The sequence below is a fragment of the Barbus barbus genome (assembly GCF_936440315.1).
Source record: "Barbus barbus genome assembly, chromosome: 18".
NCBI classification, from domain to species: domain Eukaryota; kingdom Metazoa; phylum Chordata; class Actinopteri; order Cypriniformes; family Cyprinidae; genus Barbus; species Barbus barbus.
In genome coordinates this window covers 12,193,511-12,220,574 of record NC_136746.1, presented here as the reverse complement: position 1 = coordinate 12,220,574, position 27,064 = coordinate 12,193,511, and the positions used below count along the sequence as shown (strand labels likewise).

Sequence of the window (27,064 nt, the reverse complement as noted above, 5' to 3'; positions counted from 1 at the left end):
ATGCGCACGGAAGGGATAGGCGCATAATCTCAACGCGACAGCACGTTCAGCTCCTCGGTATTAACAAGGAAGACACACAAAGGACTGCCATCCATGAGCTGCCGTGTCCAGTGACCCGCTGGCAATGGGATCTGACCGGCATACTGATCCGCTCCGCCAGCAGCGTCAGCAGCACCGAAGAGCGCGACGGACGCAAGAACGCCTCGCGCGCCACTTTGGTTGTCGTTAGAGTTGCTCTCGTTTTTTGCGTTTGTAGTATTTTGATGTTGGTCTCGTCGTCGCGCATGCGTTGCGGTGTAGTTGAATTTTCTGGAGCGCTTCTTCAGACTAAGTTTGGCTGCTGCTTCTCGGTCGATGATGAGAGGGATGCTGATCGCTAGGGATCACTGGCGCGCGGGGATCTTGTGTCTCCTTGTGTTCGTGGATTTGACGGTGGGTCGTAGTCCGCCAGCGCACAGGTAAGACATAACGTGCTTGTGTGTTATCAGTCTGCCTGCATTCTCCGCGGAGCCATGTTAAACCAGCCTAAGATGGTTTGCTGGGCTTATATGGTCTCCCAGCCTATTGGCTGGTTTCAGAGAGGTTTGGCCACTTTTCAGACGGTCAGGCTGAAAGCCAGATCAGCATGAGCATGGCTAGGCTGAGGAACTAACTAGACGAGCTTGGCCAGGCTGGTAGACCAGCTAAGACCAGGTTGGCCAAGCCTAGGAAACCATCACTGCACTTGCTATTCTTCAAGTCCTGGTTTCTTTGAGTCACAGTTTCTTAAGTATCACACTACTCTTCCACAGTGTAAACGAACCAAGCAACATGTCATATGTCAAAGTCACTGTGGATAAACTACTCAAAGGCTACGACATCCGTCTCAGGCCTGACTTTGGAGGTAAAGGCATTATATTGATTTAAAACACTTTTCCTTTCTCACTGCTGGATGTGACCATTTTGATGGATCATTGACTGTCATCAAGCCATGTTGGAGAGATTGTGGTGTCTGTTTGCTTTGCAGGTCCTCCGGTTGATGTCGGTATGAGTATCGACATTGCCAGTATCGATATGGTGTCGGAAGTGAACATGGTGAGTCTACAGGCTACTCTGATTGTTTAATAGATGGTGGGCTATTAAGGAAGGGGACGTCTCTGTCAACACAACCTATTAAGGCAGCAGTGATGAATAAAGTGGGAGAATAGACTAGAGTCTGCTGTTGTAGTCCACTCAGGAAAAAGCTACAGGCTACTGTTTTCTCTCCTGCTCACATACACACAAGCACAGCTGACTGTGAGATTAGAGAGACATTGTGTTCATTTTGCATTATGATTGTTTTGGCATTGGAACTAAATTGACATAAGCCTTTACTCTGACTCAGCATAGAAGGACAAAATAAGCAATTTTGTAAGGAACATGCACACAAGACCTCATATATGCACACCCACAGGTTTGAGTAGGTTGATGCTAAAACACAACAGTGATTTTAATCCCACTCTGAAATAGAAGTAAAGATGATTTTGATGAAGATGATCATGATGGTCAATGGTTCGTATGATGTGTAATTAGTTTAAATTTATTGGCCCATGTCCAGTGAGTATGCTGTATATAGAGCAGCATTTCTCAACCTTTTTGACTTCTTTACATTCCCCCCATTGTCCAACACAATATTCAAAGGACACAATATTCAAATAATCTTCCATGAGCAAAGCAAATTAATGTAGGATCACAAACAAGCAGAGCTGATTAAAATCAAGTGTGGGTAATCTACTATCAATGCAGGTGCAAAATGGGTTAAGACATTTTTTAGGGGTGTTATATAATGGTATATAATGGCATTCATTTAACCTTGTGGGATTCGTTTAAATACTCTCCTCCCATAAATTCTGCATCTGAAAGAGAAACTTGCACAAATGCATATGCAATAAGGTTAGCAGTTTCATTGCTAATGCTTCATTGCATGTCTTTTAACAGCAAAAGAGGGTTTGCGCTGGCACAATCTGTTAATAAATCTGGCCCTAGGAGTGTTGATAAAAATAATTAACCACAATTGTTTTTCCATAAGAATCTATAAGAGCAAAGATTCTACTTTGGTGTGCTCTTCAATTAAAAAAAAAAAAAAATTGAGGGAAAAAATAAATATTTTTTCAATGTACATATTGATTTCTTTGTGAATTCATTTTTAATATAATGTGATTAATTAATCCTGTGACCTCTTTGGGAGTTCTGAAGCCCCCTAATGGGCCCCAGTCCCCTGTTTGAGAACAACTGCTACAGAGGACATGTGAGCGCTCTTTAATCTCCCGGACGATTGCCCTGAATTGGAGATTAATGCAGATACATTTCTTTTCAAAATGATAAGAGAGTAGTAAAAATAAAACGTGTTCTGAAATAAACTTCAGTTGTATCCACTCTGAAGGCTGATGCACTCTGGGGGTTTTCTAGGATACATCAGGTCTAAGGTTGAGGTTGGCACATTTGTTATGACAAGGTGTCACTTTGGCCACACTGGAAAAAGCTTTTTTTGTGAATTATGGATAGTGGGCCTGAACAAAAGCCATTTCTGTGGTGGTTTGTCATACATTAATTATTTTCGCAAGTGGGGGGCCTTTCAGGGAGGACACATGATGGCGGGAGTTAGTGAGGCGCAGCAGAAAGATACTTAGCATTTGCAGCAGCTGCTTTAGGACTCACTGTATCTAGAAATTCGGTTTCTATAGAAATATACATTTAAATAAAATCTAAAATGGTTAGATTAAATGTACAGTATGTAGAAATACCACTTGGATCAGTTTATGTCAGTTGTGGCAAAGTCAGGGTACAAGAAACCATCCCAAATGTTATTGTGGAGTTTGAAATGAATGATGAGTTATGAATTATTAGGTAGAGTTGATTACATTCACTGTTGAAAGGGCGGAAGGAATCAAAGATCTGGTGTATCAAAGAATCAAAGATCATAAGTGTTCTTATGCTTTGTTTTGAAGTTCTTTATCTCATGAACGATAAAGGAAATAAAGCAATCTCATGATTGCTTTTTATACCGGTCAAGGGTAAATTTCACAATAATTAATTTAGATGTGTTTGAATGTGATGTAACAAAAGTCAAGTTTGGTGTGGCAGTTGCTGTCATTTTTGTGGAGTATCTGCAGAGACTAATATTAAAAAGGTGTAGCTTTCAACAATTTGATGTGATTTTAGGGAGGTAGGCTGAAAAAAATGTGATTCAAAATAAGATTCAGCATCTTAATGGTTATATTATTTAAAATCGCTGGATCAACATAAATTCACCTACAAAACAATTTTAAAGGTTCAATCAGGTAGAAATAGAAATTTCAGGTTAACACTTTTCCAGTGTACCATATTAATTTTTCATTTACCATGTCTCTTACTGATTATTGGTTGAAATTACATATATTTGCTGATATTGGATAATTAATTAGCTACCTACCTAATTTTAAAATCTAATTACCTTTCATGTTATGCTCACTTAAACTGTAGAAACACTACTAGTTCATTAAAACTATTTTGTTTCTGAATATTATAATTTGATGCCTGAATTCACATACCATAAAACTCTTATTTGTTTTTGATTGTAAGCGAATACGCATAGAAATTTAATAACAGTGATTTATTGGTTATCATCCATTAAATGAAAATAATTATCAGTTTATTGCTATCGGCCAGAATTTTAATATCAGTGCATCCCTAGTGCTTTTAGAAAATCAGATATTGAACACTATTTGCCTCGCTGCAAACTCTCTCATCTCATTTTCTCCTGTTTGTTTGCTTGAAATGAAGACACACATACACTTCGACATGATTTTCATAACACTTCATGATTGAAGCGTCAGATATCGACAGATGTGTTTTCTTTTTCTTTGCTTTTTATAGCACAGAAAATCACAGGTTCAGAGAGCACTGCAATCCTTATCACAAGAACAGAAAGGTGATTTGGCGGAGAAGTGAGAAAAAGCTGAATTTAAATAGCCAATTTAGAAACTGCGTTAAACTAAAAGATAATCTACTGCAGCTCCCATAAGAATATTGCAGAAGGTCAGCTGTTCTCAGTGCTGCTGTCACAGCTTCATAGCCAGCTCTTGTACGCTCTTGCATTGATTGCTGGTTACCTCGGTTGCCCTCGCTCACCACGTCATGACTGCAGTGTGAGGATACATGTTAAGTTTGCAGTAAAAGATGCTCGATGTGAGAAGTGGACTCTTGGCTGCAGTGTGATGCTGGTGGTTTTATTAACAGCTGGTGTGGACTTCAGCAAAATAGACTTCACTTTTACTTTCTCTGTTCACATTCTAGGACTTGTTGTAAATGATTAATCAGTGCATTATATTCAAAGAAAAAATTATTAGAGTATAACAACAAATATAATAGGTTCATCTTTCCTTTTCTGACATCACTTAGACCATGCAAGCTAATGCTCAGCGAACAAAAATATGTTCTAAGAACATTTTGCTAACATTCCCATTAAGTTATGAAAATGTTATTTCTGAATGTTTAAAAAAAAAAAAAAATCTTGGTTATTGAAAGTTAGAGAAAACATCAGGATTAGTTCACTTCCAGAATAAAATGTGTCTGATCATTTACTCACCCCCATGTCATTCAAGATGTTCATGTCTTTCTGTCTTCAGTTGTTTTTGAGGAAAACATTTCAGGATTTTTCTCCATATAGTGGACTTCAATGGTGGCTAATGGGTTAAAGGTCCAAAATGCAGTTTCAGTGCAGCTTCAAAGGGCTCTACACAATCCCAGCCGAGGAATAAGGGTCATACCTTACAATGATTGGTCATTTTCTAAAAAGAATAAAAATGTATATACTCTTTAACCACAAATGCTGGTCTTGCTCTAGCTCTGCAATGCGCATCTGCAACTTCACGCATTACATAATCACGTAGAAAAGGTCACACAAGGATAGTTCTTCATCTGTGTACTTTGGTTCAAAAAGGTAGCGTAGGGTGAAAAATCTCATATTCTCCTCCTGTTTTACCTTTTTTTAAGGACGTTTGACTTCCTTTGCATGTTTGCTTTGTAAACACTGGGTCGGTACTTCTGTCACGCATGACCTTTCCAACATGACTACGTGATGCGTGAAGTCGAGCAAGACAAGCATTTGTGGTTAAAAAGTATGTAAATTTGTATTTTTTAAAGAAAATGACTGGATTGTTTCATTAGATAAGACCGTTATTCCTCGGATGGGGTCGTGTAGAGACTTTTGAAGCTGCGACTGAAGAAAGAAAGACATGAACATCTTGGATGATATGGGGGTGAGTAAATTATCAGGACATTTTTATTCAGGAAGTGAACTAATCCTTTAAGGGAATGTGAAATTTAGTTGACATTATGAGAAATGTAATGTTTCATTTAGATGTTCTGTGAACATTGTATGAATAACATTGTGTTCCAACAATTCAACATTATCATGACATTATTAAAGACCAGATAACTAACAAATAACAAACTTTCCATCAACATTAGTGGAAGAACATTTGAGACCCTTGCCAGAACATTAGCCAATGTTCTAAGAACATTCTTTGTTAGCTGGGTTGATAATATCAACCAGACTTGTTTAGCAATATCAATAACCCAATAACCTGATAATTGATTTACGTGCATTTGGTCTAGCTTGAGCTGTGTGTGTCTGCCATATTGCATTTACATTCAGATTTTTTGAATCGATTCATATCAATTCCTACACCGTTAAAAAAAGGCTTTTCAAAGTAAATAAAAAATATTATTGTAGTACATTTTCACACTATTTCAGTCAAACTCTACTTAAAACTTTCATATTTTATTCAGTGTGCTATTGCCGTTACTTTGTCTTTATTTATGAAATTTTAAGTATGCTGTTCAATTAATAAAATGCCTAAATAAACAAAGTCTGAATTCACATTGACTTTAATTCTGCATCAACCTGCACCAAACCAAAGCAGATTGTTTTGCAGTGATTTCCTTTCCAGCTGTCCTTGTCCTCAGTCTCATAGTTTTTTTTTCTTTCTTTTTAAATTTTTGTTCTTTTATTCGCTACTTTTAATCCTGTTGTGTTTCTCTCAAGTGAGTATCTCTCTGCGCCTCTATTCTTCTGTTCCTCTGTGATGTCTTCAGTGTGATGGGCACAGTGAAATGAGTTCATTTTAGACGGTACTGTCAGATAGGGCTGTGATACAGTAAGTATGTTCATGTTCAAGTGTGTACATGTGTGTGATGGTGTGTTTCCTGTAGCATTTGCATGTGTGTTTTTGTTTGTGAGTGTATCTGTCAGGGTGTTCTGTGAAGAAGTTGAGGTACTGGAGTGATGATTTTAAGCGGTTGTCAGGGGCAACAGCTGCTTCTAATAATAGAAGCTGAAGGAGGCATTTGTCCTAAGCGAACCTGAGGCACACCCATCCTCTTTCTCTTTCTGTCTTCTGTTTTCTGCCGCACTCAAATAAATACACTCAAATGTTGTCATCTTCATGGGGCTGCATCCTTTCCGTCTGAAGAGAAGTTTTATTTATAAAAAAAAGGTTGATATTATGAGAAATATCATTTCCTTGACCTTTTGATATCAAATTATTCAGAACAATGAAAAATATTGTAACTTACGGTACTCAAAACTTAAAAAGAACATGTTTGTAATATCACAACCTGTAGTTATTTATATGAGAATTGTTTATGAACTGTTTACATAGAAATATAGAATAATAATAACAGTAATCATAGTAAAACATTTATTATTCATAATTTTATTTGAAACACTACTCTTCAAAAGTTTGAGGTTGATAAGAATTTTTTTTTTTAAACATGATACTTTTATTTAGCAAGGATGCATTGAATCGAGTGAAAGGGACAGTAAAGACTTGCATGAAATATTTCTGATTTAAATAAATTATGCTCTTTTAAACTTTCTGTTTATCTAAGAAGATAAAAAAATAAATAAAAAAAATCACAGCTTCCACAAAAAAATATTAAGCAGTGCAACTGTTTTCAACACTGATAATAAGAAATGTTTCTTCAGCAGCAAATCAGCATATTAGAATGATTTCTGAAGGATCATGTGACTCTGAAAACCGGAGTAATGACTGATGAAAATTCAGCTTTGCATCACAGGATTCATTATTCACATCAGTATTAAAATATGTTAAATAACAACATTTTAAATTGTAGTTATATTTAAAGGTAACACTGTTTGTTCTGTATTTGTGATCAAATAAAGGCAGTCTTGGTGAACATAAGAGACTCCTTTCAAAAACATTAAAAAATCTTACCCATGTCTTTTGAATGGTAGTGTATGTCATAAGTATTATTCAGTGAGGTGAAATGAATGGTAGATACTATTCCTAACATCAAATGTGGGCAAATCTGCATGATTCATCTGTCCCTCATGAAGGATCCCAAAGTTCTTGTCACTTGTTATATTTAACACGATCTCAGTCATCTTAGTAGCATTTCCAAATTTCAGTTTCAGGTTCATGAATTCATGCAGTACATCGTCTCAGAATAAAAATGTTTTCAGGACATTCCCTGTCCTGAAAACAGGACAGGGAATGTCAAAGGCATGTTATGAAGTGATTGCATAGGCAGTTTTAAATCTGCAAACTGTGCTGGATAATGTGCGTGTGCTCTGTGAGAAGAATCGTAACAGAGACTTTGCAGTACAGATGAGTGTGGAGGAGCAGTAGTGCTGGGACCGGACCTACCTGCACCCCTTTAGGGAAACTGAAACATCTGAAGTGCTTTTAGTACATCACACATATGGAGAATACTAATTCATCAAAATTATTTTCATTTTTAATCATCACTGCTGTTCCTTTTATGTGTTTTTATGTGTAATGAAAGATGTTGCATAGGATCAAGTTTTACTGCATTGCAGCAAACAACGCCTTGTGCTAATCTGTTACTACCCTAAAACACAAGAACGTATATCTCGATCTATACTGCACTAAATAACAGTATAGATCAGTATAGACAAATAATATACTGCTTAAAAAACATTTATTCAGTTGGATATAATGTATTCTCAATATTTTATTTGTAATCACAGTAGAGCAGATAGTCTCTTTAATTTGTTGTGTTATATTTTTACACAGTTTGTATCTTAAACTGTGGGGAAATAAATGCTTTTTGAAATTCATGCTTTTCAGTTGAACCTAGAACAGCTGGAGATGCAACTCTCCTGTTTTGATCACAGCGATAATGTTAACATGGACAGGAACAAAGAAAATAGGGTCAAAAGTAAATTTTTCATGATTGGTTCTAAATCTCCACTGTATGATTATTAGATGTGATATGGCTACATCGGTAAATGCTGCTTCTCACAAACTCGGTCTCTGCATGCGTTGGGAGTTTACCGTTCATTTGGGAACTTTGTTTGCGTCTGCATAATTTTCAACATTTCTACTTGAAATATTATAAGTTGGGGGGTTGAACGTTAGAAAGTGAAGAATTTAAGACAAACATATGTATTATAACTTGCAGAGTAGAATTAAATAGTTACAATTATCAAATATTTGTTGGTTACTTTGCATGTCACATGAACATAAACCATCATCAGACATCAACTGTGAATATGCAAATTTGATGTCAAATTAATAAAATCTTAATTTAAAATCTAATTTTGGAGTAAATATTTTGCATCTGACAAAAACGTTGAGGAACTTCTGGTCTACAGTAATTAGTTCTCATGCAGTCAGAAGTTTTTGTAACCCCCCCCCCCCCCACCCACCTCCCTATATCAGTGTTGGTTTTTAAAGATGCATAAAGTTGATTCTGGACTGTATTAGCTCCGTAAGTTTTATCTGCCTATCAGTCTAAAACGTGTCTTAAAACAGGCACAGACAGATGCTGTGATTGTTTTATAGGGGTTTGTAAGTGTCTGTGAGAGACAGGGAGAATCCACTCTGTCTGTTTAACCTTCACTCTCATTTATCATGTTGGTTTAATGGGATCTCAACTTAATTTGCTTCACCACTTATTCAGCTGAGAAACGTGGTGACTGGGAGATGGAGTTTAAGCAGAAGCCTCTGCAAACGTGGCTGTGTTTTTCAGCCTAACCTTTGACTTTACAGTTAGTCCCAACGCATTTGGGATCTTAAGAGACTCTTTCCTCTTTTCACAGCAAACCTAAATGAAGTGCACAGTCATGTTAGTGGAAATTACCGAGAGCAGAGCAGTGTCTGAAATATGGATTTACTGTTGGAACGGGATCTCATTTAGTTTCGTTTAAGTTGGTGATTTCACAGACTTGATTAACTTGACCTCAAAGCAATGATGAATGCGATGCAGCTTTGTTATTGTGGAGCATGAAGCACCAGGGCCACACAGTTGTTATAATTGTGTTGTTTTGTCTGCTTGTCATCTTGGATGATGCTTTGAGATTTTACACATCTGGAGGCAGTGGCTGTGTGACCTTCAGCTGAGAAAAACTGGGTTAGCCTCGATGTGGTTGACATCCATTTAGATATGTCAGAAAAGGATGCAGATGTCCTCCCTGAGATTACAAATGCAGATGAAATGGGGAAGGAGATGCACAGCAGTGATAACGCAGTGATTTACTTTGTTTGCATATTCTAATAAGCATGCATATGTTTTCACTCTTAAAACCACTGGAAACACACACAATTTTAATTTAGCATTTTTATTTTTGTATTTACTGTACATACACTTGCACATTTTTGACTAAAGTAACACTTAAAGTCATAAAAATTCATTTTATTGCATTAGATTCACAACACATTAAATCAAGTGAACTGCAAACAAAACAAGCAACACAAGCTTTTCTCAGAACAATTAATTATTTTATAAGTTATTAAAATTGTTATATGCTGTATTTGAGTAATTTTAAAGCTGTGATGTACAGAATAGCTGGTAATTAGCATTCATGTGCATTCATGTGCATAACATGTTGTTTGGTTCCATGTAAAAATGAATAATTTTTATATTGAATTCATTTCATTTTGAATTCAGACGTAGATGGGTTTGTTGTTCACAATATAAATCTTTTTTGTTTTGTTTATGCTATTTCCTTGTTATGTGTCTGACTTGAATGCTTGACTTGTAATAATGAATGCCAGACATGGAGCTCCGAATTTTTCATGTATACTTAAAGGCAGTGATGCACTTGACAACCAGAAAGAGTCTGAATGCTTTTTGTCTTCATTTTGAACTGTAAATTTAACATTTTATCATTTGAAACCAAATATGCAGTAAATGCCACTTGTTTTTATATATTGTATCTAACACAGTGAAAATCTGGCGTTAATGTGAAGTGTCCAATACTTTGGAACTGATGAAATGAACAGTTTTTTTGTGTGTTTTTCAGGACTATACCATCACCATGTATTTCCAGCAGTCTTGGCGTGATAAGCGCCTGTCCTACACAGGGATTCCTCTCAATCTTACTTTGGATAACCGAGTGGCTGATCAACTCTGGGTGCCTGATACTTACTTTATAAATGACAAGAAATCTTTTGTCCATGGGGTCACAGTGAAGAACCGCATGATTCGTCTGCATCCTGATGGGACTGTGCTTTATGGCCTCAGGTCAGTAAGTTGGTGTTTGTGCATCTTTTTAAATATATTTTTTGTGTCACTTCTTCTTTGTCTCATGCATTAGATTAATGTTTGATTCTTTTGTGTGTGTGCATCTTTACATTTATCTCTGTCTGCATGTGTATGCTGTATTTTTAGCTGACCCTATTCCCTTGGCTGTCCTGATGGTGCTTTTTTCGATTTTAAAGCCCAATGAGAGATGTGTATCCTGTCTCAGTCAGGGAATATAGGTTCTGTATACCAAAGAAAGATGAGTCTGTCTTTGTCCTGGTTGAACCAGGCTATTCTGTTAACATCCTATTTATCTCAATGGCAGTTGCTTGGCTGGTGTAGACACTTTCTGGAAGAACATCATTTAAAATTGTACATCTTTGCTCATGGAAACACAAAACCGCTTTTTTATTTATTTATTGTCTAAATATTTTTCTGGCATACACTACACGATTTTTGCCCCGATTTTCCTCCAGTTTACAGTGTGGATAAGTCCATGTTAGTCAGAGCCAGAGTTGACAGAATTCATAGAAAATCGTGTAGTGTATGATTGTCACAGATTTTTCAGCTTCAGAATTTGATTCCATCCAGTCAGAAGATTCCAAACATGTTTGATATTTTCAGCTGATTTTAGCACACATATTGTTTTCATTTGTCATGCATCTCCTAGCAACAGGGCATACATTTCTGCATGAGTTTGTTGTGATCGGAACAACTTTAGAGTCTGGTAGTGTGTGATCCTCAGTCATCGGTATGGTGTATGATGCCCAGTGTTTTAAATTCTATTCTGATTTTAAAAGTTGCGAAGTTCCAGCCTTAAAATAGATGTCAGCAATTAGCAGAGCAAAGTCTGAATGAGCGCGAGACTCATGTTCATGCAATATGAACATTCCATCTCGCTCAGAGCGGCCTCTGCGTGGGATTTACCCAAGCAGGAAACACACTCTGAGTGGCCGTCGGCATCGTGCAGAGAAAGCCTGCACGAGACGCACTGACGGCACGGCATTTGCAACAACGCCGCGATTGCTCTTTTAGAAGAAATTTGCTCTTCTTGAAGGCTCGCCGGATGGCAGCAGGGGACGAGCTGGTGTCTGCTTGATCGCTGAAGCGGCTCGACGAAGCGGGCTGGATCAGCAGGGAGCAGGAAAAAAGGCAGCCTTCCAATCCGCAGCGAGGCGTTTCAACGGCGAGCGTCTGGAGTCCTGGATCAGCAAAGAAGTTGTCGCTGAAGCAGAATTGATCTGTTTTCCTATGGCAAAGCGCCCGCTTAAATAGCCAGATGACCCCGCCCCTTTTGGCGGGCTCTGGCGGGCTTTGCTGCCATAGGCTCGTGCAGCGCCGCTGACGAGCCATTGGTTCGTTTTTTATTACTGCACGAACCAATGGCCGTGCAGTCACACTGCGTGATTGAAAAAGTCTTCAGTCCTCGGAGAAAAAGGAGTTTTCCCCATAGCGTCTAGCGACGCAGTATGAGTGAAGTATCGTCAGGGAACATGTATTTATCATTTAACAAACGTGTTTGATAGGAAAAAGTACTTTATACCAAAACTCATCCAAGACTGCAGATTGAAGAAGCAGTTCCATCATAAGTTGTCTAAAAGTGCAACAGTCACGCTCTGAAAGGCCACCGTGTGTTATTTCCGTGTTAATTAAAGCTCAGCGCAATTAAGATCCAGCCAGAGGCATTTCAAAGAGGGGCTGCAGACATGACTGAGACGGCGTTAAGGCAATTACACAGGAGAGGAATAAAGAGGGATGAAACACGAAAGTGGTAGGAATGCAGTGTTTCTGCAGTGATATTTATTCAGGAGCTTGTGAGAGAACATTTCAATGACGTGAATAAACGATAAGCAAATATTAGTGCGTATTATCGGCCAAGTACTTGCATCTATTTCTCTTAACGCTAGTTGATTTGAAGTTGATTACATTTGTTATTTTGTTATATGAAGAAGTACACGTGCTTGTCAAATCAATATTAGCTCAGCATGAATTAAAGTTTTGCAAAGCTTTCCTGAGCAGCCAATGCGTTGAATATAAATCTCCTTACAGGTGGAAGCAGGTGGCTGTAACACCATCTGCTGTGAAATGTACAGCTTAAATGTTTCACTTGCCTCCTCTGATATCTGGACAGAGTTCACACTTTATAAAAAAAATGGAAGTATGTTTGATCAGTTGGACTCACACTTACTGTTACTCTAGATCCAGTAAGCAACTGCATGATTCAAATAGTATTGTGTTGTGTTGTTTTTCACCTCATATCTGTAGGATAACTACCACAGCTGCTTGTATGATGGATTTGCGCAGATACCCACTGGATGAGCAGAACTGCACGCTGGAGATTGAAAGTTGTAAGTGCTGTTTGTGGTTTAACCTTTAACAACGAATCAGTTGGCTTAATTGCAGTTTATCATATATGTGACCCTGGACCACAAAACCAGTCATAAGGGTAAAGTTTTTGAAATTGAGATTTATACATCATCTGAAAGCTGAATAAATAAGCTTTCCATTGATGTATGGTTTGTTAGGACGATATTTGGCTGAGATACAACTATTTGAAAATCTGAGGGTGTAAAAAATGTAAATATTGCGAAAATCGCCTTTAAAGTTGTCCAAATTAAGTCCTTAGCAATGTATATTACTAATCAAAAATTAAGTTTTGATATATTTATGGTAGGACATTTACAAAATATCTTCATGGAACATGATTTTTGGCATAAAAAAAAAAACAATAATTTTGACCCATATTGTTGGCTATTGCTACAAATATACCCGTGCTACTTATGACTGGTTTTGTGGTGCAGGGTCACATATATCAGTAATAACTGGAAAAACCCGAAGATTATTCAAATTTATTATAGTTTTGTACCTGAGTTCCAAGGAACATTCACAAACAGTCGCAAAGTTGTGTGGTTGGAACTACAGCTCTGTGACCTGTGATTAGAAGCATGGTTTCTAGTTAGTACGATGTGGATGTAGATCATGCTAAATAAGCAAACTAACATGCTGTACAATCTGTTTCTTTCATATACGCAAATTTCATTTGAAATCTTTTAGTTTGTCATGAGAATGAAAGCTTTGTTTTTGAAGAGTGTGCATGGGCAAATATGTTCTACTAACCTGAGGGAACCCTCAGTATGATGTAAGAGGAAACTGCGATTGAATCAAACATCTGAAAAATAAAGCAAAAGAACACAACAAAAATAGCAGTTTAGTCTTCCAATGCCATGTTCATTATTTACAGCAATAATCTGACAAAGATCTCAGTTTGCAGAAGTCATTACTCCACCATTAACAACAGTTTTATATTGTTGAGCCAATGTGGTTCGAACAACTGATGCGTGATCAGAGCTGGGCAGATTATTTACAAATTGTAGTCTGTTACTGATTACAGATTACTTTATGAAAACTGGAGTCAGATGTGATCTAGGTTACTTTAGGTAATGTATTCTGACTACTTTTTAGATTATTTTTTTATTCAAATTGTTTTAAACTTAAAATTAAACATACTATATTGATATAAAAAAGCAAAGAGAAAGAATTCCTTGAAATGTTTCTTTCTTTCTTTCTGTCTTTGTGAATATAGTCAGAGCTGAATGGTATGACAATTTTTAGAAATGGTATGAAATATTTAGAAAGAAGAAAAAAAGAAGAATTAGGGAGAATCAATAAATTATGAATAATTTACAGCCACTGAGTGAATATGTAAACATTTAATCCATAAAAAAGTATCTAATCTGATTATGAGAATTTTAAAATGTAATATTATCTAACTACAAGTACTTAAATTGTGTAATCTAATTATGTAATCCAGATTACATGTAATCAATTACTACATTTTGTGAAACAGTCGTGACTAGTTAATTTTTCCAAAGATGCATATGCTATGGTGGTTAAGCAGCGAATTATGTCCTTTGAATGGGAAACGCACCCCAGGGCAGACTTGGGGGCCATTCACACAGGACATGTTGTTGTATTCTGTCTGCTTTTTTTTCTTATGTACATGCAGCTTTTGCATCACATCTTTTTCAGCGTCTTATGTATTTTAAAACACGTCTCAAGCATTGAGTTTCCTGCACTGTTACTTGTGTTCCAACTTGCTGTTCTTAACAATATGAACATGTCCTGTGTGAATGGCATCACCTCTGAATAGGTTAATATAGTAATATAGTAATTCAAGCTTGTATTGCTCCTTAGGTAGGAAAATTGCCTCTTACGTTTTTCACATTATTCTTTTTAATTAACTGGACTAAAATACTGTATAAATAGAATGAATGCAGAAAAACATTTTTATACAACACACAACTAATACATCCTAGATCCTACCAACAAGATAGTCCAGTTTTCACTGAAAGTATTACATAAAGATGCTGAATTTTTTTTATTGCATGCAATTGCAAGCAACAGTTGCATGACAATGCAGCAAAAATACTGGTGCAATCAGTTATGTAATCATAATGCATTTATGTATCATCTCATTTATCATGAAAAACACCTGCAGAGAATCTGGCTGTGCTGACTAATCTCTCTGTTTCGTCTTTCTGAGTCTCTGCGTATGTCTTACTCTGTCACCCTTTCTTTTTGCTCTTTTTAATCTCTTCTACTCCATCTCTTTTGCACTTTGTCTCTCTCGGTGTGACAGACTGTTCTGTTGGGCAGACAGCTGTAGCCCTGTGAGTCTGCTGTCATGTCAGAGCTCTGAGATGCATATCACAGCATGAAGGAGAAACCACAACATCACAGCAGACATAAACCGTGTGACTTTCACACGGTAGACATAAACCATGCCACATACACATCATCCATGGGACAAGACAAGATCAGACTCACTATAATATAGGCAAAAATACTTTCCAGTAGTAGGATGTTCTTAAAGAGATAGTTCACCCAACAACGAAAATTCAGTCATTTACTCCCTCTCACGTTGTTTCAAAAAAAGGACCATTAAAATATTTATTAAAAATGACATTACCAGTGACTTCACTTGTATAGACAAAACAACACAGACATTTCTCAAAATATCTTCTAGTGATTTAATAATTGATAACAGAATTGTCATTTGTGGGCGAAATATCCCTTAAAACAAATCAGGTCAGTAAACATGTGCATTTAACTTTAAGGGGCTGTTAATTTTATATGAATTTTGCCATATTACAAAGGTTTTTATTTTATTTTTTTTACAAACCAAAATTAGAGATCTTAGTACAGCTTAGCAATAAACATTAAAGCATCAAAAACTACATAAAAACAATGTAAACGTAACTTACCAGGTAACAAGTTGCAAATTTAGCTTTTAATTATTGAAAAATAATAGATATTTTTTTCATACAATAACTTGCGCAATACTTTTATATATATAGGCTTTAGTTAAATTAAGATATTTAAGCAACTTTTACAAAACTGCCTTAGAAGAAAACATTAAGGTGTGCATCTTGACACAGAACAATGACACTGACATATTTTAAGATATGTCAGAGCAAGATATTTTCATTTGAGACAGCTCAAACATGCATTTTAGTCTGGGACTAGCTTAAGCCTCATCTGTGAAACCGGGGGACAAAGTGCTTTTTGAGAAACTTAGATGCTTAGATCTTTCATTGCATTTTATTACATTTTTGTAGGAAGAAAATCATGTAACAGTTTAATGCAAAATATTATGGTTTTGTTAGTTGACTTAATATTTAAATTCAGTATTTTTACTACAAGTGATTTGAATATCAATTCACATTTACTTTATTAACAATCATTTTGGGACAGTCATGGGACACCCTATTTGTAGGAAACAGCTACATTTAATCAAACATCACAAATTTGACATGCAATCTCAGATTCAAACATTAAAGCGGAGAGGACTTCAAATGAGGGAAAAATTCAGAGAGCATTGCAGAGTGGGAAGAGTAGACCTTCTTGAGGATTATCGCTGTGCTTCAGTCACTCAGGACTCTAGGCTGATGTTTCTTTAGATTGAACTTAATGAAGAACAGGGAGAATTGACTATCACAAGACTTCATCCTCTAATTAAGCTTTAATGTTCTGCAGTACTGTGCTCTCCTGGAGATAAGCGCAGAGAGTCTGCAGGGATAATCTTGTCAGTTAGATCTGGACCAGACCTCTCACAGAAGTGTTCTCACTGCAATCACATGCTGATTTACACCACTGACAACACAATCTGTGGGAATGTGAGAGAGGCAGCTTTTCCCATGCTGTTTTGTGACTATATGTGTATTTCTGAATGTTTCTGTCCCTCTTTTGTCTCTCAGATGGCTACACCACAGATGACATTGAGTTCTACTGGCAGGGAGGAAGTTCAGTGACGGGGGTGGACAACATTGAGCTGCCGCAATTCTCTATAATTGATTATAAAACACTGTCTACGAAAGCGGTGTTTGCCACAGGTACAGTGCGCTCCCTCCATGTTCATGAGATGAATAGACTTTCTTTCGAGATGAGTCAGCCCTCCTCTGTGCTTCAGAACCACTGTATGTCAAGATTACCTTCGGTTCACGTCGTTGTAAAGACATGATGCAGTTTGCTGATACATAAAGTCTGGTCCAATATGCAGCTTGTTCTTGCCAAGACCTGCCCAGTTAGACAGGAATCTGACATGTTAAACGACCAACCACAATGTATACTGTGTGTATACCATCAGTAAGATTTTATCAAACGAAATTAATTCTTTCATTCAGTAAGGATACATTAAAATTGATCAAACGTGACAGAAAAGACAATGTTATAAATGTTTCCTGTTTTAAATCAATGCTGTTCTTTTTAACTTTCTATTCATTAAAGAATCCTGAAAAAAAGATATATTTGTTTCCATAAAAATATTAAGTATCAAATCAGCACATCGTAAGGATTTCTGAAGGATCATGTGACTTTGAAGACTGGTGTATCGGCTGCTAAAAAGTTCAGCTTTGGCATCACAGGAATACATTTCTTTTGAAAATATATTCAAATAGTAAACAGATTCTTTAAATAGTTAAGTAATGATATTTCACAATATTAGTGGATTTTCATTCAAATAAATGCCTTGTTGAGTGTAAGAGATACATTAAAATATGTTACTGAATCTTTGAATGCTAGTGTATTGTAAGATTTCTCATCTGAATGTGTTTTTGTGTTCTCCACTGACAGTACTTTTATTTTTCACTTTCAGGGTCATATCCTCGTCTGTCTCTCAGTTTTAAACTGAAGAGAAACATTGGATATTTCATCCTGCAGACCTACATGCCCTCAACATTAATCACCATCCTGTCTTGGGTCTCTTTCTGGATCAACTATGATGCTTCTGCTGCAAGAGTTGCGCTAGGTTTGTGTGAGGACACTTTCATTGATTGCACTTTCTCTTCACCTCACTATTTCCAATACTTCTTACTGGAAATTTACTTTTGATGTCAACCAGCTTCTAAATAAGCTTTTTCAAACATTGTAATACTGACTCTCTTTAGGAATCACCACCGTTCTGACTATGACCACAATCAACACTCATCTTAGGGAGACTTTACCTAAGATCCCTTATGTCAAGGCCATAGACATCTATCTGATGGGCTGCTTTGTCTTTGTGTTCCTGGCCTTGCTCGAGTATGCCTTCGTCAACTACATATTCTTCGGCCGTGGTCCACACTTGCAGAAGAAAGTGGCAGAAAAAGCTGCAAAAAGCAACAATGAGAAGAGTCGCTTGGAGAGTAACAAAGTTCAGGTGGGTCTAGGGATGCATCGATCCGATACTCAGTATCGGTATCTGCTCCGATACTGGGATTTTCTGCCGGATTGGGTATCAGTCAGACGAGACTGATCCGAATCTGATATTCTGAGTATACTATTCTGTTATTGTTAAGCCCCACAAAAAAAAACAACAACATAACAAAGCACCATAAAGTTCTTGTGCACTATATTCTATGTGTTCTAAAGCTGTTCCATAGTTCAGTGTTAGGTACAGATGAATATTTAAGTTCACATAAACTCTTCTCTCCGCTGCGGCTGTCTGTCATCCTCCATTCAGCATTCAATCTGCGTGTCGTGTTTAGTTACGACAGTCAAAATAATAAAACTCTTTTCAAGAGTGCACGGTAACTGAAGTTTAAAACTGTTAAAAGAAAAGGCTCAATAAACTATCACACACATATAATATACTATGCATCTGTATCTCCTCTCTTTGCAGACTCTGTGTTGCTCCAAGCGCATGGGATGCACATAAGTACTTTGTGATTCTCTGTATTGAGCCTTTCATATTATAATACTTTTGCGCAATGAAAGAAGATTAATAGCCTTTCTCGTTCTGTCCTATCTGAAGTTGCTGCCTCATTACTGTGTTATACATTTAAAATACATGTCTTTTAATTTATAGTATATATTTCTAAATAAAGATATTTGTTTTTCATGAATGCATTTTACAACAATACAAAGATTAATGTAACATTTTACCAGATTTATACACTTATTCACTTATATTTGTTCCCCACTAGTGTTATTACACTAAATATTTATATTCTATAAAATTATTGTGCACTGACTTTTTTAGAATAACTTTTGCTGCTGAATTATCCACTAACCTAGTTTATAATAGTGTTTTTTTCATAGATTTTAATTATATATTTTTCATTTGTTATTTTTCTTTCAAATGAAGTTGTCTATAGTGATGTATAGAAATTCTGTGTTGATTAAAAACCAGTATCGGCAGAGACTCTGTTCTAAATGTACTTCAAAGTGCACCAATTAATTTTTTTCATTACACTGTAAAAAATATATATTTTTAAGAGTATTTGTTAGTTTTATGTATAAACCTTTTACCTCTTACCTCCAAGCTTACCTCTTTTCATTGCTTATATACTCTTTTTTTCCATTAAAGGTTGATATCCATGGAAGCATTCCCCTGACAAACCTTGACCTGCGCCTTAGCGGGGCAGAGATGTTAGGTGCTTTTGGGGACCCGAGGAACACCATGTTCTCTTATGATAGTGCCAGCATCCAATACCGTAAGCCACTTACAGGTCGGGACCTCTACGGCCGGCCCACTGCCTCTGTCGAAAGGCCAATGGCACAAAAAAAGAGTCGTCTAAGGAGGCGAGCCGCTCAACTAAAGGTGAAGATTCCAAACCTGACAGACGTAAACGCCATCGACAAGTGGTCACGTGTCATCTTTCCCATCACCTACACCTTCTTCAACTTAGTATACTGGTTGTATTATGTCCACTAGGGAGCAGCATTGACTCAACCCAGCCATTCTACATCAGGTCAGGCTCTCTTACCCTCCTTGTGGTTTTGACTGTCAGTCAGACAGGAGGAGGAGGTGCATTCTGTAGGTAGCACTTCTCTGTAAATTATTAAACTATAAAGAATATATCATATAAATCTATGTTATAATTTTTAAATAAGACAAAATAACTTAAAATGTCTAGCCAACTTTTAAAGCTGTTTGTTGTAGATTATGTCAGAAATATTAGATTTTTGCACTTTGCTTCTGTAGGATCAGTTTCACTGACAGCAGACTGTACAGCTTCACAGTGGGGAGAACAAGGCTTTTCTTTAGAGATGACTGACCTGCAGCTGTAGACATGCTTAAATCTTTAAAACAGCATTAGGAAGTTGTTTTCATCATCCATCTTGCATATATTGGAGGACTGAAGGTCTTGAAGGGATGTTCTTGGTTTATTACAAGCTCTGTTGACAACATTTGTGGTATAAATTTCATTAGAACAGAAAATAATTTTAAGTAATCCTCAGGTTTTATAATAAACGATTGCAATTGGGAAAATAATCACAAATGACTTCTGTCTGGTACTTTTATACCCAGTAGATTTTATTAAAGATTTATCACTTTGTTTTACAACAATGCAAGCATTTGGGTATTTTTTGATAACCAATAGTTATTTAGTATTGTGAAATTGTTTCTGTTTGAGGTCAATATGACCCTGGCAGAAGATTAGGAAGATTAGTAAAAGTCCTGAAGTGTCAGTCTAATTCTGCTTGGTATTTGTGGTATTAGTATTTAAATGTGGTTACAGTAAAACACTTACAATGAAAGTACATGTGCCAGACAATTGAAATAATACCACATAACATACAGTAAGTTATTCATATTGGCATGACATGCTGGTAAATATGGACAATATGCTCATGGATACCTGAAATTGATGTAACAGTTGTACTCTGCTTACATGGCGCAAGCTCCTAGACTAGACTAAACGTGCAGTCTCATATACTTTTATAGTTACTGAAGATAAATTCATTTACCTCCAATAGTAATCCCTTAAAAAGTAATTTTATTAAAAACCTGGAACATTCCTTTAAAACAAGACCTTCTGGCCCAGTTTAGACACAGCATATACTGTAGATTAAACCTGTTTGTCTTAGTAAGACTTTAGCAACTCTGCTACCAAGAAATGGGCAAAAGAGCTCATCATTTGGGTTATACTATTTATAGGGCTTGGTTAAGACTACACTTCAAAAAATATTATCTGTCTATATGTAACACATTTGTTCTCTATTATCAAATGTAGTCAGCCTGCCAGGAACGGATGTCCTTACATCAGCATGACGACACATGATGACAAGCAGGATACGAGTTTAAAGTCCTCACAGTATGTAAATTTGTACATTAAAACATATCAGGTATTGAAAGATGATGTCATCATGTTTTTCTCTACTTTTTCTTATAAACCAACAAATCCTGCATATTTCATTCATAGCAGCAGTTGAATTTTATACTGTAAAGCCCGATATATAAAATCCAGATTCATTAGCAAGAGGTTAAAAGACAAAACGGTTTCAGGAAAGTGATATTAGTTTCTATTGTTCAGTATTTGGCTCAGCACTCCTAACATTATTGCAATCGAAATGTAGCTATGATTTTAGATATGGGCATTGTTTTAGGGATGTAGTTATAACTATTTATATAGGAAGCGACTTCACAGTATTTACCTTACACATTTGCAATTAGCTTTAAACTGTGCTATTCACTGTGAGTTATATATGATCCAAGCTCACCAAAATGGCTAATAGGACTTAATAACAAATTAGATTTTTCTCCTTTATGGCTGAACTTGTGCCTTTTAAGAAAACAAACGTGTATTTTACAGGGTTTAACATACAAAAGCAGAGTAGAAATATTCTGAATGGATTTCCACTTTTCTATAGAACAAATATTACTTAAGAGTGCCACACATAATCAAAATTAAAGGTACTTTAAAGGGCTTTTCCAATGCCCTGCATTAATATTCAGTATAATATTAGAAATACATAAAATGTGTTTGGCATGTAAATAAATTGCTTGTATTGCAACACTTTTTGTTTCAGTGACAATCTGACTGGGACTTGCAGCTCAGTTTATTGTCTAGGAGTGAATTGACTTTACGAAATTCTCCATTAATGCTAATCAAAGACTGGCAATGTAAAAAACAAAGCATATTCACACGCTCCAGCCAGAATCAGCATGAATACACAAACACATACACATAAAAGTGAAGTTATATTTAACTTTTAATAGGCCATCTATCATTCATACATGGTGTTTTGGCTTGAGACGCCTACAACAGCAAATGCCAAAAAAAAAGGAAAAAGTGTTTTTAAAAACAAGTGTCCTATTATCTGTGTATGATTTCTGTAGTTGCACTCATGCTATCGGCCAGTGGACTTTCATGCAGATGTGGAGTGTGTTGAAGGAGAATTTACGGTCACCAAATGAGACAGGGTGTTTGTATTTGAGTTTATGTATTTAAGCCTAGGACTGCAACCACAGTTGTTAAGGATTTTTATTTTAAATCATAGACATTTTGAATGAATTCAAATAAAATATCTCACCAAGCAAATGTGAAGAGCTGATTTTTGTACTCGATTGCTTGATTGTTGTTGCATTACCACATGGCACTGGTGTTTTTGTGAGCTGGGAAGTCTAATATTCAATGATGGATACTGAATTAACTGGGAAATAAATAAAAAAGGGTTAATTGTTCTCATAAACCAATCACCCTTGGCTCTTCAAGGAATGGACCTATTAAGATGATCTGACAGTAAGACAAAATTCCATTCATACAACACACTTGATTTAATCCACTTCAACATGTGCACACCAAACCTATTAATCAGGATTACAAGTGAGTCGTGTCACATGATCTTGTGAAAAAGTCTGGGGGTTTCTGCCTTTATAATTAGTCATTATGTTCACTTCCTTTGGCAAAAAAGGAACAAATCACCACTCAAGTGTTGACATTTAATGTTTTTAGTTACTTTATTTAGAAAGGCAAACTTTTGGGGTGTGAAATCAAAATGCATTTAGCTTTTCATGGTACAAAATACTCAGCCTCAACAAAAAAAACCTGCCACCATTACTTAAGCAACTTCAAGTCAACTGCGGTCCATACTGATGGAGCTTGAACAATAAAATTCAGTCCTTCATGAACACCTCAGGTAGAGACACCGACAGGTTCCCGGTTCTGTCCGTAAGGTTTACGTTTGCCCACATGCAGGCATTGTCTCATAATACAGACCTTAGAAATCCTCTCTATGAAAGTATGATGGCACAGAGCCACCTTTGGTTGGTATCTTCATTTCAACTGCAAAACAACCTAGAATAGGACACAATGACAGGAGAGTTAAGTGTAGGTGCCACTATTGTATATTTACAGGTCATTACCTTTCAACATTTCATCTGATTAACAACTCAACTCCAGTCCTTTCATTAACATCTTGTGAAGCAAAAAGCTGTGTGTTTGTAATAAAGAAATCCATCATTAAGGTTTTTTTAATTTCAAGCTATTGGCTTTCAGCCAAAATACCAGTCTATATCCATAAACCATAATAATGCTTCCTCCAGTGAAAAAGTCCATCCCCTGTTGTCTTTTCACATCAAAATCTACCAATATATTTGCTTTGAACCATTTTTGCCAATAAACAGTGCTTGATCTGTGCATATTAGTCTCCCGATTCAGACTTTTTCACTGAAGAAAGCAATAATATGGATGGAGGACTCATTAAATTCATTGTCAAATGGTTTAATGATGGATTAGTTGCTTACAAACACACAGATTTTCACAGATGGAAGACTAGAGATTACTTATGAATTATTGTGATGTTTTATCAGCTGTTTGAACTCTTGTTCTAATGGCACCCATTCACTGCAGAGGATCTACTTTTGAGCAAATGATGTAATGCAAAATTTCTCTGAATCTGTTTTGATTAACAAACCTTGGATGGCCTGCGGGCGAGTAAATATTTATTTATGGGTGAGCTGTTCCTTGAAGCATTACCTTATTAGCAGTCTCTAGTGCACTGATGAGAGTTTGCAGCTCCTCTTTGTTCATTTCTATATTCACCGATCTCTGAATTCCATTCTCCTTCAGGTCCAGACTGAGATTTAGCAGAGGAGTATTTAAAGCTGACAGCTTGTCACTGGACAATGCCAGCTACAGTGAGACGGAAGGAAAGAGAAGAGGAAGTAGGAAAGCAACCAACAAATGGAAAAATCAATAGATGATCTTATCACTATGGTTAATGCATGTGTGTATATACACTCCCCTCCAAAAGTATTGGGACAGTGGGGCAAATTCCTTTATTTTTGCTGTAGACTGAAATCATTTGGGGTTGACATCAAAAGATGAATATCAGACAAGAGATTTACATGCCGGCTTTTATTCCCAGGTATTTACATCTGGATCTGACACACACCTTAGAAGATTTTTTTAGTTTGAACCCACCCATTTTTCATGTGAGCAAAAGTATTGGAACATGTGACTGACAGGTGTATTTTGTTGCCCAGGTGTGTCCTATCACAATTATTATTCAAACAATAATTAGCACTGAATGTCTACGCTCAGTTTCAGATTTGGGTTTTGCCTGTTCAAACTGCATTTATAGTTAAGAGGTGTAACCAACATGAAAACCAGAGAACTGTCTATGGGTGCCAGGCTGGAATTTGCCAAAAAGTACAGAGATGAGCCTCAAATTCTGGGACAAAATTTTATGGACTGATGAGACAAAGATGAACCTTTACCGAAGTGACGGAAAGGCTAAAGTTTGGAGAAAGAAAGGTTCTGCTCATGATCCCAAACATACAAGCTCATCTGTGAAACACAGTGAAGGTAAGTCATAGCTTAGGCTTGCATGGCTTCTTCTGGGACGGGCTCATTAATCTTCATTGATGATGTAGCACATGGCAGCAGAAAAATGAACTCAGAAGTCTACAGAAACATTTTGTCTGCCAATTTAAAAAAAGATGCAACCAAACTTATTGGGAGATCCTTCATCATGCAGCAAGATAATGACCCAAAACACGCTGCCAAAACAACAAAGGAGTTCATCAGGGGCAAGAAGTGGAAGTCAATCTCCAGACTTAAACCCTATAGAGCATGCCTTTTACCTGCTAAAGAGGAGACTGAAGGGGATAACCCCCCAAAACAAACAACAACTGAAAGAGGCTGCACTGAAAGCCTGGAAAAGCATCACAAAAGAAGAATGCAAACGTTTTTGATGTCTGTGGGCCACAGGCTTGATGCAGTTATAAAGCAAAGGATTTGCAACTAAATATTGAGTCTTTTTCACTTTAATCTGTTAATTCTATCTGTTCCAATACTTTTGCTCACATGAAAAATGGGTGGGTTCAAACAAAAGGTGATATCTTCTGAGTTGTATGTCAGATCCAGATGTAAATACCTGGAAATAAAAGCCGGCATGAAAATCTTTTCTTTTGATGTCAAACCCAAATGTTTTCAGTCTACAGCAAAAATAAAGGAATTGGCCTCACTGACTGAATACTTTTGGAGGGGAGTGTATGTATTTGGTGCACCTTTAACTGCCAGTTGAAGTCCTGAAGCTGTGTGCTTGAGATTCCATTGGTTCTGTCCACCAAAGCATGTCTGATCTCATCAAACCTGGAGCGCACACACTGGAGAACAGCCTCAGCATGTGCCGTGTCCAAATCACTCAGCAGCTCCTGGATCTTCAGACATGTGTGCAAAATAATCAGTCAGTCATGTTTAGTCAACCACTAAATCTGCTTGAACACTGACATGACTCTGTACACAGACATGTTTAGATGTCTGGTCAGATTCATCCACTTGCCTCTTGATCTGAACAACCCCTTCCTACAGCAAAGCGGATAAAAGAGGAGAGAGTGTTGATTAACTCCACCCATTCTGTCAGACTCCACCGTTCACCGTAATCTGTTCGCCTCGGACCACTTCGGCTGCACACCCCATCCACCACCCTGTGTATGAGCTGAGAATACAAAAAAGGAGCTGAAGTATGTGAGGTGTAGGAATTTGTCCTCTGTGTTCATCCCACCCAAGTGCTCACACACCCGGAGCAGAGGGCAAACCTTTGCTGTGGCACGCAGGAGCAATTTGGAGCTCTGTGCCTCGCTCAAAGGCACCTCAGTTGTGGGTAATGAGGGTGCATGGAAAAGAGTGCTGTTCATTCACCTACTTTGGTTAGAAAGTCGGACTTGTAACCTTAAAATCATGGGTTTGAGTCTCAGGCAGGAAACCTTCAACACCCACACTCTGCACACTCATTAACAACAGCGTGTTCACTACTCACTGCTGTGTGTGTGTGCACTTGGATGGGTGAAATGCAGAGCACAAATTCTGAGTATGGGTTACCATACATGGCTACCCGTCACGCCACTTTCAGTGTTGTACAGTATGAAATGATTTTTGCCAATTTTTGATTCGTTACTGTCGAAGAATGTATTAAGTCATATACTACTAACTGTATTGTAGGTTTGGTAAACAATATGGCTAAAAGTTTTGTTGAAACTCATAAATATTGAATTGCAAATGCTAAGTTGCATAATTGCATATCATTTACTTTCTCGCGTAAACACACATTAAAAATATTAAGTTCGGCCACAGTGCTTGATTAGGGCCGACGCATATTTCAAAACTTTATATTTTTTCCATGCAGCCTAGTAAGTTAACTTACTTAAGAACGTAATACATTAACTTGGGTCTGCTTTTAACATTTCAATAATCTTTCGTAGATTTACCGCAATTTTAAAGCACAGATATCTGTGTGCGCGTGTGTGTGTGTGTGTGTGTAAAAGTATGACTTCAAGTTGTTTTTTAAATTATTCCACAAGTCCGAAATGAACTATACATCTGGTTTAGAATTAAATTAGTTTCCACTAATTAGTTGGTTTAAATCACACAACAATTTCATGAGTAAAACGCAATATTATTACGAGCAGCACGGCATGTGCTACTGACCTGAGAACAGAAGAACTGCATCTACTTGTGCATATGTATCATTTGCTAAATAGTATTATGTGTAGGAAACTGCTGTTACTTACTTTAGGACATTCTTCAGGCGGTAGTTTTTCGAGAAATTTGATCATAATGCTGTCAGTCGTCTTCCTCAGCGTGAAAGATATCAGCTGATCGAGCGTCACGTGACTTCAGGATGTCGCGCTGCACACTGTAGATATAAGATACATCTATGTTTGTGATTTATTAATGAAACATTTTACATATTAATTACATTTACGTGTTATAGTCTAACTATTTCAATGTTGTCACATCTACACATCTTAAAAAAAAAACACACACCCGGAAGTAGTCGTCCA

The 27,064-nt window shown here is 36.9% G+C and overlaps 2 protein-coding genes across 2 annotated transcripts; one reads left to right on the top strand and one right to left on the bottom strand.

Annotated features, from left to right (window-relative positions):
* LOC306884563 (gamma-aminobutyric acid receptor subunit beta-1-like) lies at nucleotides 1-22,051 on the top strand. The gene is made up of 9 exons (XM_079440527.1): nucleotides 1-458; nucleotides 792-883; nucleotides 1,007-1,074; nucleotides 10,292-10,512; nucleotides 12,778-12,860; nucleotides 16,770-16,904; nucleotides 17,666-17,818; nucleotides 17,958-18,208; nucleotides 19,358-22,051. Exons 1-9 carry the CDS (start codon nucleotides 355-357, stop codon nucleotides 19,703-19,705), a joined length of 1,455 nt encoding a protein of 484 aa, XP_079296653.1. The 5' UTR covers nucleotides 1-354; the 3' UTR covers nucleotides 19,706-22,051.
* Nucleotides 22,052-22,306: 255 nt separating this feature from the next.
* LOC306884564 (COMM domain-containing protein 8-like) lies at nucleotides 22,307-27,055 on the bottom strand. The gene is made up of 5 exons (XM_079440528.1): nucleotides 26,792-27,055; nucleotides 25,564-25,719; nucleotides 25,289-25,441; nucleotides 23,754-23,909; nucleotides 22,307-23,072 (listed from the first exon to the last, which is right to left on the bottom strand). Exons 1-5 carry the CDS (start codon nucleotides 26,834-26,836, stop codon nucleotides 23,052-23,054), a joined length of 531 nt encoding a protein of 176 aa, XP_079296654.1. The 5' UTR covers nucleotides 26,837-27,055; the 3' UTR covers nucleotides 22,307-23,051.
* Nucleotides 27,056-27,064: the final 9 nt, after the last annotated feature.

Coding starts and splice junctions, on each gene's coding strand:
- LOC306884563 (XM_079440527.1), top strand. CDS start 355: ATGATGAGAGGGATGCTGATCGCTAGGGATCACTGGCGCGCGGGGATC. Junction 884..1,006: donor TCTCAGGCCTGACTTTGGAG/GTAAAGGCATTA, acceptor TTTGCTTTGCAG/GTCCTCCGGTTGATGTCGGT. Junction 10,513..12,777: donor ACTGTGCTTTATGGCCTCAG/GTCAGTAAGTTG, acceptor TCATATCTGTAG/GATAACTACCACAGCTGCTT.
- LOC306884564 (XM_079440528.1), bottom strand. CDS start 26,836: ATGATCAAATTTCTCGAAAAACTACCGCCTGAAGAATGTCCTAAA. Junction 25,720..26,791: donor CGCCTGAAGAATGTCCTAAA/GTAAGTAACAGC, acceptor TTGTATTCTCAG/CTCATACACAGGGTGGTGGA. Junction 23,910..25,288: donor ACTTCAACTGGCAGTTAAAG/GTGCACCAAATA, acceptor GTCTCACTGTAG/CTGGCATTGTCCAGTGACAA.